Genomic DNA, 17,684 nt, shown 5'->3' with positions numbered 1-17,684 from the left:
AAGAACTGAACCTTGGAGTGTACAAGCATTAGTGGAAAGTTAGAAGACAGAGTCATCACCTGCAGAAAGGAAAAACTAGATAAACAACTGCAAAAAAACAATCAGCAACCCACATGGTGGAAGCTTGTTTAGAAGACCAATATACCAAACATGACCAAAAAGACCATTCCTTAGAAATGTCAAAAGCAACCGCTTCAAATTCACTAACTTTTTCCATACATGGATAATATGAGACGGTATATCAGTGGATTGATACTTATGGAATCCATACTGGCAATCAGATGAAAGACTTTGGGATAGTTTAGGAGTTAGTAGTTAATGGATTTCTGTACTACTTTGAAAAAGAACAGAGGTATGGACAGTGGGAGAGAGAGATTTGTCACCCTTTTTTTAGTAACTGGATGTGAGCAAATTTCCAAGCAGAAGGGAAAACACCAGTGGAATTAGAAAGCATAAAAAGCTGACACAGAAGAGAAGCACAGGCTTTGAGAACAAGTGAGAAATACCATCAGGACAGAGAGCTTTCTTGGTATTAAGGCTGTGCCAAATTCTTCTGACATCCTTTTGACAGAAGACCAATAAGGCAATGAGTGGAGAATAGTAGGACAATTATAACCACCTCCTACTGGGAATGGTAGGAGGTGGTTATAATTGTCTATACGAGAGTTAGAAGAAAAGTAGAATACTACTAAGTAAGCTTTATCTTTAGCTGAGGCAGTAAAAACACCAGGTTTTAAGAAAAGTGGGAACATACACCGATGAGTCAAAACATTATGACCAGTGAGTCGTTATGCAAATTGAAGCAACTGCAGGTGAACTATGGTGTGTGTGTGTGTCGGGACACGGTAAAAAAACACCTGATACTGAGCTCTGTTAATTAGCATTTCTCTTTTGCTTCAGATGGGAAAGCAGCGGACTTAAGCGAGTTTGACAAAGGCCAAATTGTAATGGCCAGACGACTGGGTCAGAGCATATCCGAAACAGCATGGCTGGTGGGGTGCTCATGGTCAGCTGTGGTTAGTATCTACCAAAAGTGGTCTGAGGAGGGGAAACCCATGAACCGCTGGCTAGGTGTTGGATGACCATGGCTCATCGATGCTCAAGGGGAGTGCAGGCTCTCCCGGATGGTATGTGGCAACAGAAGGGCGACTGTGGTGCAACTTGCCGGTAACTGGATTGCTCGTGATGGGAGTAATTTGTCACAACACATAGTACTTCAAACCCTGCTGAAAATGGGGCTGTGTAGCCGCAGGCCGCTCTGAGTGCCCATGCTAACCACAGTTCACCAACAACAGTGCCTACAATGGGTACGCATCGAAACTGGACCTTGAGTGATTGGAAGTAGGTCATCTGGTCCGATGAATCATGTTTCCTGTTGCACCATGCGGATGGCTGGGTACATGCGTGTGTCGTTTACCTGGGGAAGTGATGGTGACTGGATGCACTGTGGGACGAAAACAAGCTTGTGTTCTGCTGGGATACCCTGGGTCCAGTCATCCATGTGCGAGGCACTCTGACATCTACCACCTACCTAAACATCATTGCTGATCAGGTACATCCTTTCGTGGCAATGGTCTTCCCCTCTGGCAGTGCCATCTTTCAGCAGGATAATGCCACACTGTCTGGATTGTTCAAGATTGGTTTGTGAAACATGAGGAAGACTTCTAGGTATTGCCCTGGCCTCCAAATTCCTCAGACATCAATCCAATCAAGCATCTGTGGTTTGTGTTAAAACAACAACTCCGGATCTGCGGCGTCTCAACCACAGACCTTACAGGAGTTAAAGGATCTGCTGCTTATGTGTTGGTACCAGATACCACAAGACACATTTATAAATCTTGTAGCATCCATGCCTTGCCAGGTACAAGCTGTTTTGGCTGCATGTAGAGGACCAACATCATATTAGGTAGGTGGTCATAACATTTTGGTTCATCAGTGTATATGGGCAATAATTTTCTTAAGAGGTCAGAATGCTCAACTATTGTTTGGGCAAGAAGCAAGTTTGTGAAGCTTAGCCTGTTAAAAATCTAGTTTGGATTGATTAATAACTGCTTTACAATTGTTATGAGCTTTACTGTAGGCAGAAAATGAACCCAAAAGTTGGATGCAAGCCAGTTGAGATATGTGACATTCTTCTCTTCAACAACCTTAGCACATTTATTGAAAAACCAAGATTTAGATAAAAATCTTGTTTTTTCAGTAAAGGATTAAAGGAATAAAGGATTTGATTCCGACAAGAATAATTTCACTAACATGATTTGAGCAAGCATTGACATCTGGAGATTAAAAACAGTAATCCAAGCAAGGAAAAGAAGAATAGAAATCTTGCAGATCATCCCATTTTACATTCTTGTAAAAAGTCTCACTGGGGTTGTGATCTGAGGTGACTAGAAGACCATTCACCTTGACTCTGTACTTGGAAGGGTTGTTTGTGAGAAAAAGACTGTGTTGGCTGTGTGATTAGGATTGTCTGGTATTCTGGTAGGTAAATGAACAATCTGTGCATGATCGTCAGTAATTGCAAAAGCCGCAGCATTTCGACCACTGGGTCTGTGTGACTAGAAACTAAAGCCAGCTGCAGCTGTGAACATTAAAATCAACAAGGAAAATTACCTCCCTCTTAGGAAAGTTGGGATGGAGAAAGAAATGCAGTTTCAAAGGAAGTCAAAGAGTTTCATGTGATTAGTGGAGTGAGGAGAATGATATAGGCAGCAAATGAATTTGACAGAATGGGGGCAGAGATATTTTAAGCTAGATAAGGTTGAAAAGAGGGGATTCCAAATTAGTAAGTCTGACAGAGAATATCAGAGTATTCATACGGCAAGTGCCACCTATGAAGTGAAGGGACACACGTGGTGAATAATTACGGTGAACGTCCATCACAAACATGCCTAAAATTTCCATCAGAATGCAGACAGTGGACCACTAAAAAAAATAGCCTTTTCCAATGAATCTTGGTTCATGCTATGGTGACAAACTGCAAAGAGGAATTACTCCCATGTCTTAGTCTGACAGAAGCAGGCAGGTGGTAGCAATGTTTTGGGTGATGTTTTCCTGGGAATCTCTTTGATTCTATATACCCCTAGACTGTGCTCTGAATGCAAAAAGCTATTTATCGACTGTGACTGATCTCAGTACTCACCCCCCCCCCATAGTGATTGTTTCCTCTGGTTGGTACAGGTCTGTTCCAGCAGGTTAATACGCCTTATCACACTTGCCAGTATTGTTTCAGAATGATTTGCTGAACACAAAAATGATTTCCAGGTGATATCTTGGCTGCTGAATTCACCATGAAACATTTCTGGGATTATGCAGATTGACAGATTCAGTGTTTGGATCCTCCACCAGAGACTACAGAACTTAATCCTGGAGACATGGTACAACATACCTCCTACAGCATTCAGAGACCTTATAGAGTCGATACTTCACCATGTGGTAGTGGTACTGGCTGCAAGAGAACAACATACCCACTATTGGGTAGGTAGCCATAATGTTTTGACTGGACAGTGTATACTAGTTCATCCAGATGCCTACTAGATGCATGTAGGTTTGGTCTGGTGGATTATCTAGTGGCCAGTCTCCAAAAACTATTTTAGAGCTATACTCACATGTAAAGAAGATTGGATCTCACCATGATGCCCATCATAACCTCAAAAGACATCAATCAAAGCATGATGGAAGAGACAGGATTGCTGTAACTTTACTCTGGAGACTAAACATGGGCTTTACAATTTTGAGCCTACAATAAGCAAAGTGGTGGTACTGCATTACTTTGCTTATTGAGATATGACAGATTTGCTTATTGATGGTTGACGAGTCATCTACCACCTAATATTGCCTGGTGACACAGAGGGGCGGCAAATCTGTTTGGTGTGGACACCACACCTTGACTCCTGCTTATGTTGGTTGCCCCCAGTATATTAAGCGCAGTCTTTCAGGACATTCACATGGGTTACTAATGGTCCTACCATCATGAAGGTACAAGCAGAGGATTTAGTTGCTGCAGAATGATTGGGCTGTACCAAAATTCAGTCCACTTGACTCATGAATATTACCCAAACATCAGTTCCATCAACATTTTAGACTCCCAGATAGCAAGCAATAGCTTCTCATACTTAAGAGAAAGTCTATGACAAGACTCAGGGACAGTTACTCCAGGGTGGAATTCATTGACAAGGCTCTTATCATGTGCTCCCTCCTATTGTGTTTGGGCAGAATTGCAGCCACTCAGATTTTAATCTCAACGCATGACTTTTGCTCAATATTATCCTGTACTTTTTAAGTAAATCCTCAGATCTCATACTCTTAATATCATTAGTTCCAATGTGTACAACAATATCACCTCTTGTACCCTTAAAAGATGGTAGCTACTGATGACAGATACAAATTTATTGTATCTTTTCCCCCTATCCTTTTTACACATCATATTTACCATTTCCCTAAATATTAAACCATCAACTATTGCTACTTCCTGTGAAATCAAAGGTCTCAGCTGTGGTCTCCTTGCGTTGTCTGATGTTGAAGCATGTAAGTCCACATATAATCCCGTCAGAATGCTGAATTTCTTTAAATGCCTCATGCACTTTGCAATAAATGCACACATAAAGGACAAACTTCCAGCATGTGGATTGCAGATTGTTTTTTGCAGTTGGGTATTTAGTTTTTCTTTCTGACTGCTCTCTGAAGGTGATGGTTCTGTCTTCTAACTTTTGACTAATGCCTGTATACTCCAAGGTTCAATTCTTTCTCCCACTCTTTCCTCTTGCATATTAATAACCTTTTTCAAGTGAAAATCCTATCTGTAGTTTTGCTGATGATGACACATTCCATTCCAGTTTGAGAAAACCTGCCCTACACAACATCTTGCATATCCACCAGCAATTCCCTAAATGGGGAAAAGGAAAAGATAACTTATTTAATTTAAATCCTTCTAAAACTCAGTCCTTTCTAATATCTCACAAAAAAAAAAAAAAAAAGAGTCTACAATTCCTTTTGTCGTCTTCAATGATATTCAGATTTCTTGACAAGATCATTAATAGATGACAAAGCTGCAATGGCTCAATATGTTCTACGTTATATATTAATTAGTTAAGGAAAGGAGGAATTACCTCTGATGTCTTGTAAAACACTTCTGTGCTGCTAGGGTGACTTCTTGCCACCTATCTGTTGACTGGCCATGGCGCCATAAGAGAAAAACTCCATGGATTCAAATTAAGTGACACACACCCCACGCCACTGCGGTCTACGCAAGACATGAGGGCACCTGAAGTATGACTGCCCATCGTACGAGGATCTCCGTGTTGCCTATTTATAACCACCACCCGAATAATGCTATGAGACCAGGAATACCCGATACTAACTGAAAGAGATACCTATAGTACCTTCACTCGATACGCACAAGACCTCTTCACGAGAAGACGGACTCTCCCACAGCAACCATGAATAACTTACCAGCATGAACTTCGACTGAATTATGTCTAGATGTTGCAACCCCACCCTCACCAGTCTCAAGAATTCACTGCCACCAAGTGCCAATGACAGCAAACAATACAAACCAACAACTAACTGCCTCAGAGAGAGCAATAAAAAAAATAAGATGGTCATACGAACTGGAGCTGACCCACGAAAGATGCACACCCGATATGTGGATCCCGCCCAGATAGAGCTGCTGGAATGAGTACAGAGAATGGCAACGAGATTAGTGAATGGAACAAAGGATTGCTCTTACGAAGAAAGGCTTAAGTTTTGCAAATTACAGTGTCTGGAGACTAGGCAGCAGCGAGGTGATCTGATAGAGGTGTATAAAGCCTTGAATGGTTTGAGCATGCTCAAAGCTGATGGGATTCTTCCTCTTGCTCAGAATAATCACCTGAGAGGGCATAAATTCAAATTGAGGAAAGACAGATGTAGGATAGTCTCCAGTCCATGGGTACAAGGAAGCTCTCATAATTATGGCTAAGGATTTGCTTACTTCCTTTGTTGCCTCCATTAATATAACTGGCTAGATACCATCCATCCCATGTGCCTTTCTTATGCTGAACTTCATCAATTTCTCCTCCACTTTGCTCTCCATTATTACAAAATCATTTAGCTCCCTGCTAGAGTTTGATAAGTTTCTAGCCTCCACTTCCCTACAGAATTCCTTATGTATGCATGTATATGCAAAATACTCCTTCCTAAAGTTACTGTATATCACTGACAAAACCTCATGAGCTGTCCTGGCAGCATGCTGCACTGCTCAGAGGATTAACGGATTAACAGTAACTACAGGTATAGGTGTAAGTGATCGTACTGCTTCTATTGGAACATGCAGCAGCAATCTGGAAAATGAGAAGGCCTGCTAGAGGTCCTCACGGAACAAGCAAATACATGGGCTGTGTTACTAAGGGTAAAAACAGGAGTGTGTACAATTGTATGTACACTAATGCTAGGAGCACAGTAAATAATTTTGATGAATTTGAACTACCAGTCAAGTCATCAAATGGAAACATTTAGGTTCACTGGAGACATGATGTGACTCAGACATAAGGGATGCTGAATTTGAATATGGGGTATACAATGTGTACAGCAAGAACTAACAGGACAGGAGGGGAAGGGTTATGCTCTTAATTAAGAAGCACCTAAAATGTAATGCAGCAGATCCAGTTGACATGGGGGAGGGGTCACTGGTGTTGAGTCACTTTGATGTGATACAAGTACTGGGAAATAAAAATGAGAGCATGTTATATGCATAATTACTGTGATGAGTATAATAAAACTGTGCAAACAAACAGAGTGGGCCAATAAATCAGAGTATCATATAATGGGAGATTTCAGCTTTCCAGACATTGACTGGATTAATGTGGGTTGGTCTAGTAAATATATGTGAAATTAAAGTGGCAAGGCCTTTTTGGATTTATTGGAAGAAGATTTTCTTCACCATCTACACCATATTAGAGTCAACAAGAGAAAGCAAAACACTTGATCTGGTTATTAGCAGCAGCCATTCATGCATTAAGAATCTGCAGATAAAAGACCTAATAGGTGGCAGTAATCATAAGGATTACTCATGTGGTATTTACTTAAAGATGTAACTACCATCACGGGCAAAGGGAAGGATTTTTGCTTTTGTGAAAGTGACTACAGTGATCTCAATCTTAAAATTCTATAAAGTGGGCCCAATTGATGATGCTACCTACAGTAAATTCTAAATGGGAAGTATTCAGTGAAGCAATTTTAGAAGCTACTAAGATTTTTCTACCAATTATGAGATACTGTTCAAGATTTAGACCTAAATAAATGTTAGATGAAGTGATGAATCTTGTTACAGAGAAGAATTCATGGGATGTGTACAAATTATTAGAAGCCTACAGCAAACATAAACCACTCTACAATCAAATCACAAAGGATGCAAAAAAGGTAAGAAACAAAGACTTCTTTACTTATGTAAAGACATGAAGGAAGGAGATGAATCATATTGGTCCACTAGATATGAATAGTTTAACTGCTGATCATGCTCAAGTTGTTGATAAACTGAATAGATTTTTGTATCTACATTCAGTGTTGAAATTTTTTAGGGATGGGGATGCCAGAAGTGTATCAAATTCTAACAGGGAGCTAAATAATTTTGTGAAAACTGAGATGATATCTCAGGAAGAGAAATGATGAAGCCAAACATAAACAAGTATGCCACTGTGTTACATTTCAGGAATGTTAAATTTTTTTCCTTAAATTAATTATTTTTTTATTTTATGTTTTCTGTGATTAATAGAAGTGAAAAGTAAATATAATTATCTCCTTATCAATTAATTAACTCTACAGTTTAACATTCTCTGAACAGCCATTCAGTTTAATTACAACTGCATAATATTAATTATTCTCCTCCTGTACACTTTTTTTTAAAAAGCTTCTTTTCTCTCTATATATACACATCTCTTCACAAGTAAATACAGTGTTCCCAAATTTTATATTAACACTACATGCAACACATGCATGGACTCTCTAAAGCTAACAATACTGCATTAAAACTACATTTAATCTATGACTTACTTTTGTTACATACAAGTTGTATGGAAAAAAGAAATAAAATTGCAATATTTCTATTTGTGCAATTTTAATGAAATTTGGAGAAAATATTTTTAGGACTAGATACAAGATTTTATGACAATCCATTCACTGTGGGTTGAATTGTTACATTCGAAACATGGTAGACAATATGTACATATGCATATACGTATATATACACTCAGTGATCGGTGAATTATGGCCACCTACCTAACACCATATTGGGCCACCGTTTGCATGGATAACAAGCCACTATTTGCCTAGGCATCTGAAGATGTCCACAGGATCTGCAGCCATGCTCCCCACAAAGCTTTCTACAGTGTCGGAATAGATGACAGTTGAATGTCCATATGCCTTGTGTCCTGTTCCAAACCATCCCACAGGTGTTCAACTGGATTGAAGTCAAGAAAATTTGGAGGCCAGTTAGGATGGGTGATATTTTCATTGTGTTTCTTGAACCACTCATACACAATGCAGACCCAATGACATGGTACATTGTCTTGGAAGATCCTGTTTCTGTCTGGGGGTGGGGGGGGGGAAATGCAACATAACAGAGTGTATGTAGTCTCATAAGAATTGGTGGTAGACCTTACCAGTGAAAAATTGGTCCATATGCACCAGGGGTCCTAGTTCTTGCCAGAATTTTTTTTTTTTTTTGTAGTAGAGACTAAAAAAGACCATTATTGCACAAACAGATATACAGTTTTCTGTATAGTGCAGACAGACTGCCAGGGCAGTTTACAGGGTTTTGTCAATGATATACAGAAATTTTGCTAGCAGGAATAAGGAGGTATCCCACTGTAGGGGGGCATTCAATAAATTATCTACCTAAGATACTTTTTTATAGTTATATTCCAGTGATTCATGATTTTTAAAGGTTCCTACACATCTTACTTGAGTCATACTAATTTTAATCTCACTGTTTTTAGGTTGTGCTGCTGTAATAGAAAGAAGGAAGACACCTGTATCAAATTATGGATTTGCTGAAATTGGAGCATCATTCAGTTATTAAGTTTCTTACAAAAGAAGGAAATGGGCCAAAGGCCATTCATGAAAGGATGGTGGCTGTGTGTGGCAGTGCACCTTCAGAGTACCAGGTGAAATTCTGGTCAAAACAATTCAAGTGAGGTAGAATATCCATCGAAGATGATCCACATCCAAGAAAGCCTGTGACAGCAACCACTCCAGAAATGTGCCAAGCTGTGGAAACTCTTGAGCTGAATGACAGATATTTTAAAGGTGTCCAAAATCTCTAGAGAATGTTTCATATCTGAGGGAAGTTATAATCATCCTCCATGAACATTTGGGGATGACTAAGGTCAGTGCAAGGTGGGTCCCTAGATTTCTTTCCCCTGTGCAGAAGCAATTCAGAGTATGGTGTTATGAGGAGAATTTAGAGCTTTAGGAAGGGATCCTGAAACTTTCATCGACAGAATTGGTATGGGTGATGAAACATGGGTTCATCATAGTGGAATAGTATTTAGGGTCAGGGCACCGGTGGTTTCCCAAATCTGCACCGTATGTATTCTGTGAGGGAATACAGAATACATGTTGCTCAACAGAATACATGTTGCCTTATGTTGCTCAATGCCGCCACCACCGGGAGGTGAGTCAGGCTGCTCATCATACTCTGGCTGGTCTCTGCCAGGGTCGCCAGAGCTTTCAGGATGGAGACCATAAAAAAAGAAAGAGTGGGGAAGATAGTACAAGTGGTGAAGTCAAAGTAGGCAAAAGAGGGGGATAAAGAAAGAAGGCATCCTCCAGTGGAAAGAAGAGGTGGGAAGGGAGAAGTAGGAATCACCCCCTGGTCTGAGAGCCCACTGAAGGACAGCTGGCAGAACAAGGGAAGTCTGTAAAAAGGTGAGCACCAGATTGCCATCCCACATCTGGCAAACCAGATGTCCACTGCGCCTGACCAACCTGGAGTATACAGGTGCAAGGAAACCTCGACAGGTCAGGAAATTCCATGCCATGCAGAAAACACCTGCACAGTTCTCATTTCTGGTTTCTCAGGAAGGTGGGAGTAAGTCCATTGGTAAAGTGGTGCTGTGGCAGAGGCTTAGAATGTGGGAGATCCCCAAGGTGGGGCAGTGTTGGCCTGTGTCACAGTTGCATTTTTTTTTTTTTTTTTTTTTTTCAGTCATTTCAGTTTCTAGAGAGAATGGACCTTCTCTGTGTGAAGGCTGCCTGTGCAAATGTGGAGAGTTCTTTGTAATGCTACTCATCTTATGACGAAAAAATGTTCATCTTCACACAGGGGAGGGAATGGAGATTTGCTAGCATGATGCTTCTGAATGGATGGTAATTTTCAGTGGTAGAGCACATGTTCCCAGTCCTTGGGGGCACCACAAATACAGGAAAGACTGTTGGTGAGGCCCAGGCCAGCAAGCTTCTGGTTTAATGAGCTATATTCCATGACATGGCTCAAGGGGAAGGTGGTGACTCTGGGAATGAATTTCTTTGTAACCAACCCCTTAAGGGTATTCCAGTCATCTTGCCAAATTTGAGTGAGGCGAGTATATAATCTTTTCTTGTTTCCATTTATTGGTTAGATCCAGTGTGCAGTTCAGTATTGTTGCTGGAAGACATTTTTTGAAGAAGTAGCTAAGGCCCCTGGCAATGGCTTCAAAGTGGAGTGTGGCATGGCCCCAGCCAGTACTTGAAGGGCAGGTGTGCTGATGATGTAGCAAACTTGGGTGATGGTAAGCAGAATGTACCGCTGGATGGAATCAAGCTTCCTCTTGTTTCTGTATATAATGGCCCTGTGAAACCAAATGCCAGCACTGTAGCATACCACCAGAATGAAGACAACCTTATAGATGGTGGCCAAGGCATGGCATTTTAATACCCAATTGCATTTAGAAATCCTAGCAATTAAGGAGGTGTATTTTCTAATTTTTCCAGTCAAGTGGATAAGGTGAGGATAAAATGTAAGTTTATCATCAGCGATCACACTGGGAAACTTGAGCTTTTTTACCATTTTAATGGGTTGGTTATCAAGGTGTACAGGTGGTGATCTTCTGAGACTCACGGTTCCTTTAATGAGGGCTTGTGTTTTCTCGGGTGAAATTTGCAATTTATGAAGATGTGACCATGTCTGGATTTGGGTTGAGGCAGATGTAGATCTGGCTTTTAGATGTGCTCTGCTCTCTGTTCAATTAGCACAATGACATCATCGACATATACTAGGATGGTGGAGTGCTCTACTTCCAGATTTAGGAGTTCATCAAGGACAACTGTCCAAAACAGAGGGGCTAATGCCTCGAACAAGTAACATGGGTTCATCAATGGGATCCTGAGAGAAAGCAAGAATCAATGCAATGGAAACACAAGGTTTCTGCCCCCAACCAAAAAATTTTTGGCACAACCTTCAGTTAGCAAGATTATGTCCACCATTTTTTGGGATGCTGAGGGAATTTTGTACATTCACTACTTGGAACACAAGCAGACAGTCACTGGGGAGTCATATGCATCCCTACTGTACAACCTAAGGGATGTCATAAAGGAAAAATGCCAGAAAAACTTTTCAGACGTATGCTGCTTGGTCACGACAATGCACAGATCATTGCTGCTTTGAGAGACTGTGATTTTTACAGAACTTACCCATCCATCTTACAGTTCAGATCTGGCCCCACTATTTCCTGTTATGACACCTCAAGAAAAACATACGTGGACATCACTTTGTCAATGATAATGAAGTGAAGTCTGCTGTTTCCAAGTTATTTGATGGACAGGACAAAGAATTTCATTTCACTGGTATTTCAGGGGAGTTACGTTGAAAAATAAAACCCGATTTTTGCCTCTATTCTCATTTCCTTCATAGGTAGGTAGATAATTTATTGAATGCCCCTTGTATAATGCAATGGTTAAGTGACAACTCGAGTACTGCATACAAATATGGAAGTCTCATTTGAAGAAGGATGTGGATCTGTTGGATTGGGCACAGAGAAGAACAACAAGATAGTGAGAGAAACAAAAAGGTTCTTTTACCAAGCACACTTTCAGTTCTGCAAATTGCAGCTCCTGAAGATTAGGCACTACAGGGAGTACTGATTGAGGTGTTTAAGGCCTTGAATGGATTGAGTAAGCTCATTATCAATGGACTTCTTCATCTTGCTCAGACTACACAGGGGTGTGTGTAGGGGGGGGGGGGGTCATAAATTCAAATTGAGAAAGGATGGGCAGAGAGCAGATGAGTAGAAATTTGCCTTCAGTCAGCAGGTATTTGATTGCTGGTACAAATCTCCATCTGGTGTTGTAGAAATGGGTAATTTGAATAAATTCAAGGAAAGACTAGACGTATGCTGTTAAAGCAGATGGACAGGTGATATCATAAGTGTTGGGGGTGTGTGTGTGTGTGTTTGTGTGTGTTTTGGCTGATGAAATATAAGCTTGCCTTCTTGCATCACTTTCCACTACTAATTTGAACTATATATGGGCTTACAGAAGCCCACATATTCTAGAAGCTTATAAAGACCCCCCCCCCCACCCCACACACACACACACACTCCACATCAATTTTCAAAACTTGTAAATAGGAAAACAGCTATTTGTAGGGAATACGTACATATTCAGATATAATTTATTAATGGTGCATCGACTGACCTTGAAAATGCATATATACATCATACTCCTTTGGTCCACTGCAGGAAAAATATATATAGCAAATTTTGTTATAATGGTTTCTGGGATACCAGCTCTAAAGAGCCATATAAAAGACATTTGTACAAATTGGAATAATATGGCATTACAGACAAGTTGCTGATATGGATAAAGGGATGATTAAGTGGGCAAAGACAGAGTGGTAATCAGTGGACTAATGTTATTAGTGGAGTTCCGCAGGGTTTGCTGTTGGGCTCATCCTTGTTTTCTATACTGATGAAGGCACATCAGGCTTAATGTCCAAATTTGCAGATGATGCAAAGGTTTCAAAGGTGGTTGTTGTTGTTATTTTGATTTTTAGGAGCATTAGCAACTAAGGCCATATTGCTCCAGGCATATGCGGTGGTCATTCCGACCTTTCCGCATCCTCTGTATTTGGTGGTCACGGGCTCGAACCCCAGTTTAATCAAGAAGCATGTGCTACGCACTGCTGCTCCTGCCCACCTGGCTACGGAGGCACCTGCAAGGGTGGTAATGACAGTATGCTACTGCAATAGGACCTAGAAAAGTTAGACAGATGAGTTGAAAAATGGAAATTGAAGTTTAACATTGACAAATGCAAGGTGGTGCATATGGGTAGCAGAAATCCCAGAATAACAAAAACCGTGTGCTACTACACTCAGGGTGGTGGAGAATGAAAAAGACTTGGGGGTAATTGTGCAGTCAGATATGAAATTTTCTGAGCAGTGCAGACAGGATGCCAGAGCAGCTCATGGGATCTTGTCAATGATATACAGGAATTTTGCTAGCAGGGATAGGAACGTGATTATCCCCTTGTATAAGGCAATGGTCAGGTAGGTCACACCTTGAGTACTTCATACAGGTCTGGGGGTCTCATTTTAGGAAAGATGTAGAGCTGCTGGAATGAGTATAGAGAAGGGCAACAAGATTGGTGAGGGGAACAGAGGGTTGCTCTTACCAAGTGAGACTTAAGTTCTGCTGGAGACTAGGCACCTGCGAGGTGATTTCATTGAGGTGTATAAGGCCTTGAATGGTTTGAGAAAGCTTTATGCTGATGGGATTCTTCCTCCTGCTCAGATTACGCACCTGAGGAGGCATAAGTTCAAACTGAGGAAAGAGAATTGTAGAGAATAGATGTGTAGAAATTTGCCTTTAGCCAGCAGGTGGTTGTTTGCTGGAACAAACGTCCACTGCTGCTGCTGTGGAAGTTGATAGCTTAAATAAATTCAAAAAAGAACTGGACAAACTTCTGGAGTGAACAGAGAAGGTTTTTTTTTTTTTTTTTGTTTCTTTTTGGCTGATGCTATATAAGCTTTCTTTTTTGCATCATATGCTTCTACTAATGCTAATTATTATTTTATAATTAATTTTTTTTTATATTGATTTTAAAGTGAAGTAAATAATTAAGTGATAATTAAGCAAAATAAAGCAGAACTGCTACTTCTATATATTACGGAAAAAATATTAAAATGCCGCAGAGTTTATATGAAAAAAAAATATATTTTTTAAAAATAATTTTCAGCAATATTTATTAGAACAAAATGTCAGTACAAAGAAATGATCCGTACACCCAGTGGCAAGTTCATTATAGCAGGATTTTACTGTATCAGTAAAAACTATTTACCAATTTTCAGTAAATTTTTTTTTTCTTTCAAATTGTTATTAATTTTTTTTTTTGTTTCAGCTTGTTTTTGGGATATAGACTGGAAAAAGGTTCATCATCACACTGATCAAAATTCATCTCTATGCCACCCATAGTCTGCCAGGCAGTTAACGTAATGCACTATAATTACAACCATGTGTATGGAATAAAATAAATTGAAAGTTAATTAAATTACCATGTAATGATCAAGAAAAGTACAAGTGGGCGATAATAATTTGATGATAAAATATCTACATTCTCAACAGAAGCCCTTATACAAAAAAAAAAAACAAAAAAAAATACAAATTTAAAAATACTTGTGCAATAATTATGCTTTATTTCCCTGATAGATTGTGTCAAGGGCCAGTGCCCATCCATTTCATTGTACTTTATACTAGCATAATGAAGACCTAATGATAAGTGTTTTTATAGATTCTTATAAAGGCCAAATAATAGATCTAATTTTAATTTGCCAGGTATCAGTATAGTAGAATTCCAATATTTCAGCATCTGTGGAATTACAGCAGTGCCAGATTATCAGAAATTCCAGATTAGTGAATGCATACTTAAATATATTAATGAGGACTTAATTTTTTATTAACCAAAAATTTTTAGTACATGTGCCATTTATTTTATATAATGAAATAATAAAAAAATATATAAAACCATAAAGTACAGAGACAAAATTTAACAATCGAAACAACCTGCAGTGGTTTCAATTTTTTTTTTTTTGCTGTTTAACATCATATACAGTAGAAGCAACAATTCAATCGTGACAACATGAAATTTGACAACTGTGTACAATATTATGGTCCTGCCACAAACTCTGCTGTAGCTTACTGAAGCAGTATGGCAACAAACTTACATCATATGACAGGACAGCTACTGATATTTAAACTCTATGAAACCTAAAAGCTTTTAAATTTTTTTTTGCATTGTCACATTTTATCCTAGATGTTAAATTAACTACACAGTCAGTTCTGCTAAAATGTCCATTTTTTGCAATGCAAATTTGCACCAACATGACTGATATATCAGGGAACAATGGGAGTATAACACGATTTTCGTGTTGGCTCATGTGCAATTTTGCCTACAAGAAACACTAGGTGAATGCAAAACTCAGCACCAAGCTGAATGTAGCAACTTGTGCAGCAATACATACAGGTTTACATTTCTGGAGGTCACTACCATAAAACAAAATAAAAACAATTTGCAGTTCCCTGTTTATTGGGCTTTTCAGTTAGTATGATAATACCGATAGCTGGAATTCTGTGGGGGTTTTACGTTATCATGGTGAAATGTGTTTCCTCTTCCACGAAATCTTCAATCATATAAAAAACAAATAAATTTTCAGAATCTTCTCTTCATTCCTATTTTTTAAGCTTCGTAAACTTGTCTCACTTGTGCATCCAGTATTTGTCATTATCGACTCCTTATCTTTTTTACTGTTTTAAATTTTACAATAAAAAAAAAAAAAACTAAATGTCACCGAACAGAAATATCAATCAAACTTCATATCTTGTCAAGGTAAAGTGTTATATTTACTGTAATATTTATTTATTAGAAATTTAAGATGTTTAAACCTGTTTTAGCAATTTTATTGGGTTTCTAACTTTTTTTAATGTGTTTTACTTACTGACTGAACATCTTTTTTGAGTGCTCTGCACCTATTAAGCCCTGTTATTTTTAATGTGTGAAATACTATAACGTGGAGATTTTTAGGAACGCATGTACCGCATTATAGCAGAACTGACTGTAAATGATAAATTACTTATTCCTAGGATATCAAAGCAACACCACAAACGTAGGATAAATTACATGGTTACTTCTTGAATCTGAATACTCAAATTGCAAACATCATGTATAAGAACCATGATATATCTTCATGAGATACAATATAATGTTATTGCAAATGAACAGTCCTTCAAATTTTTATTTTCCTGATGATCGAATAGAAAAACATTGCTATATTGGTGCTGTTTATAAATGCAGCAACTTAAATGCATTAGTTTAGCCCAATGCTTCATCTAAGGGTCACCCCAGAGAGAAACTCATTTCCGTTCCCATTACTAATTATGCCCATGAATAGCAACAAATAATCCTATGACCTTTAACAAACTTCTGCTTGCCATAAATTAATGCCACAATGTGCTAGCTGGCCAGCACATTGCGGCATTAATTTTCTGGATAATCAGATGCCAGATTATCTGACTTGTATGTATACAGTTTTAGAACTGGAGTAGTAATCAATTTAAACATTAACTGGTATAAAGGGATGCTAGCCTTGATAACAGAGTTAAATTAGCAACAAATATAAAAAAGAACATAGTTACCAATAGAGTCACTGTTTCTCCTCATGGCAGGTTATATGCTAGTGTGTGTGTGTGTGTGTGTGTGTATTACATAAACAAATAAATCAATAAAATCAGAATATTATTTACCATGAGCTTCTAAACCTGGTCCTTGGGCAATTGCACCTTCATAGGACTGAAAGATAATAATACATTAATTGAATAATTATTGTACATACATTATATCTACTGTTCAATTATGAAGTGGCATTTTATCACCTAAAGAATGATTTGAGAATTTAATTGGGCCCTCTAAAAGAAAAGAATGTCAGTATAATGTCTCATTCCTCACAGTCCAAGAATTACAAAGTGGTTAAAATTTCTATCTAGTGTCTCCAGCCCAGAATTCCTTCTATCCCACAAGGTGTAATATTTCAATTTGAAGAGTATTGATCTAAGTCACTCTGCTATTATTAATCCATGCTGTTTAAGATAAGGTGTGCCCACCATTCAATGCTATTTTTACATCACACCAAAGAGCATTCGAATTGTCTCATTTTATTCTTTATCTTGTGTACTGCAATTTATAATAGCAGAATTATGCTGCAGTTTATGAAGAATTCTATGGAAGGGAGGGTTTCTTTGTACCACTGGAAAAGAGAATTTACTAATATAGAATGAGTTATAAGAGGAATCCCCACAACACACTTTCATTATAAAACAAGTTACAGCTGGAGGATGGGTCAGATGACTGCTTGATATTGCATCTGGTAACAACACTTTTCTAAAGTAGAACTGCATGATTTCTGCACGATGATAGCTTTTCCGGATTCAGATGTTTCACGTGCTAGTGTAGAATCTGTATGGTGTGAGATAGTTGGAAACAAAGGTATAAAGCAAGCAGGAGTAATCTACAGACCAAGGTGATTGTGAAGATTATGACGAGAGCCTCTACATGCAAATGGAATGGGCAAGTAAGCGTCAATGTCTTATTATGGTAATTTCAATTTGCCTCTAATTGATTGCAGAAAATGGGAAGGAAACTCGACATGGGAAACAAGATTTTTAAATAAACTAGATGACTG

General features: G+C 38.8%; 1 protein-coding gene across 2 annotated transcripts in view; it reads right to left on the bottom strand.

Annotated features, from left to right (window-relative positions):
• betaggt-I (geranylgeranyl transferase type-1 subunit beta) overlaps nt 1-17,684 on the bottom strand; it is a 156,420-nt gene that overhangs the window by 43,876 nt on the left and 94,860 nt on the right. For both annotated transcript variants that reach the window (XM_090371711.1, XM_090371712.1), the window contains exon 6: nt 16,750-16,795. In XM_090371711.1, the coding sequence (XP_090227837.1) occupies nt 16,750-16,795 (46 nt within the window). The remainder of the gene's footprint in view (nt 1-16,749; nt 16,796-17,684) is intronic.

This window comes from Mastigoproctus giganteus, chromosome 4, assembly GCF_048544385.1.
Source record: "Mastigoproctus giganteus isolate SK-2022 chromosome 4, ASM4854438v1, whole genome shotgun sequence".
Lineage (NCBI taxonomy): Eukaryota > Metazoa > Arthropoda > Arachnida > Uropygi > Thelyphonidae > Mastigoproctus > Mastigoproctus giganteus.
This window is presented reverse-complemented; position numbering and strand designations above follow the sequence as displayed.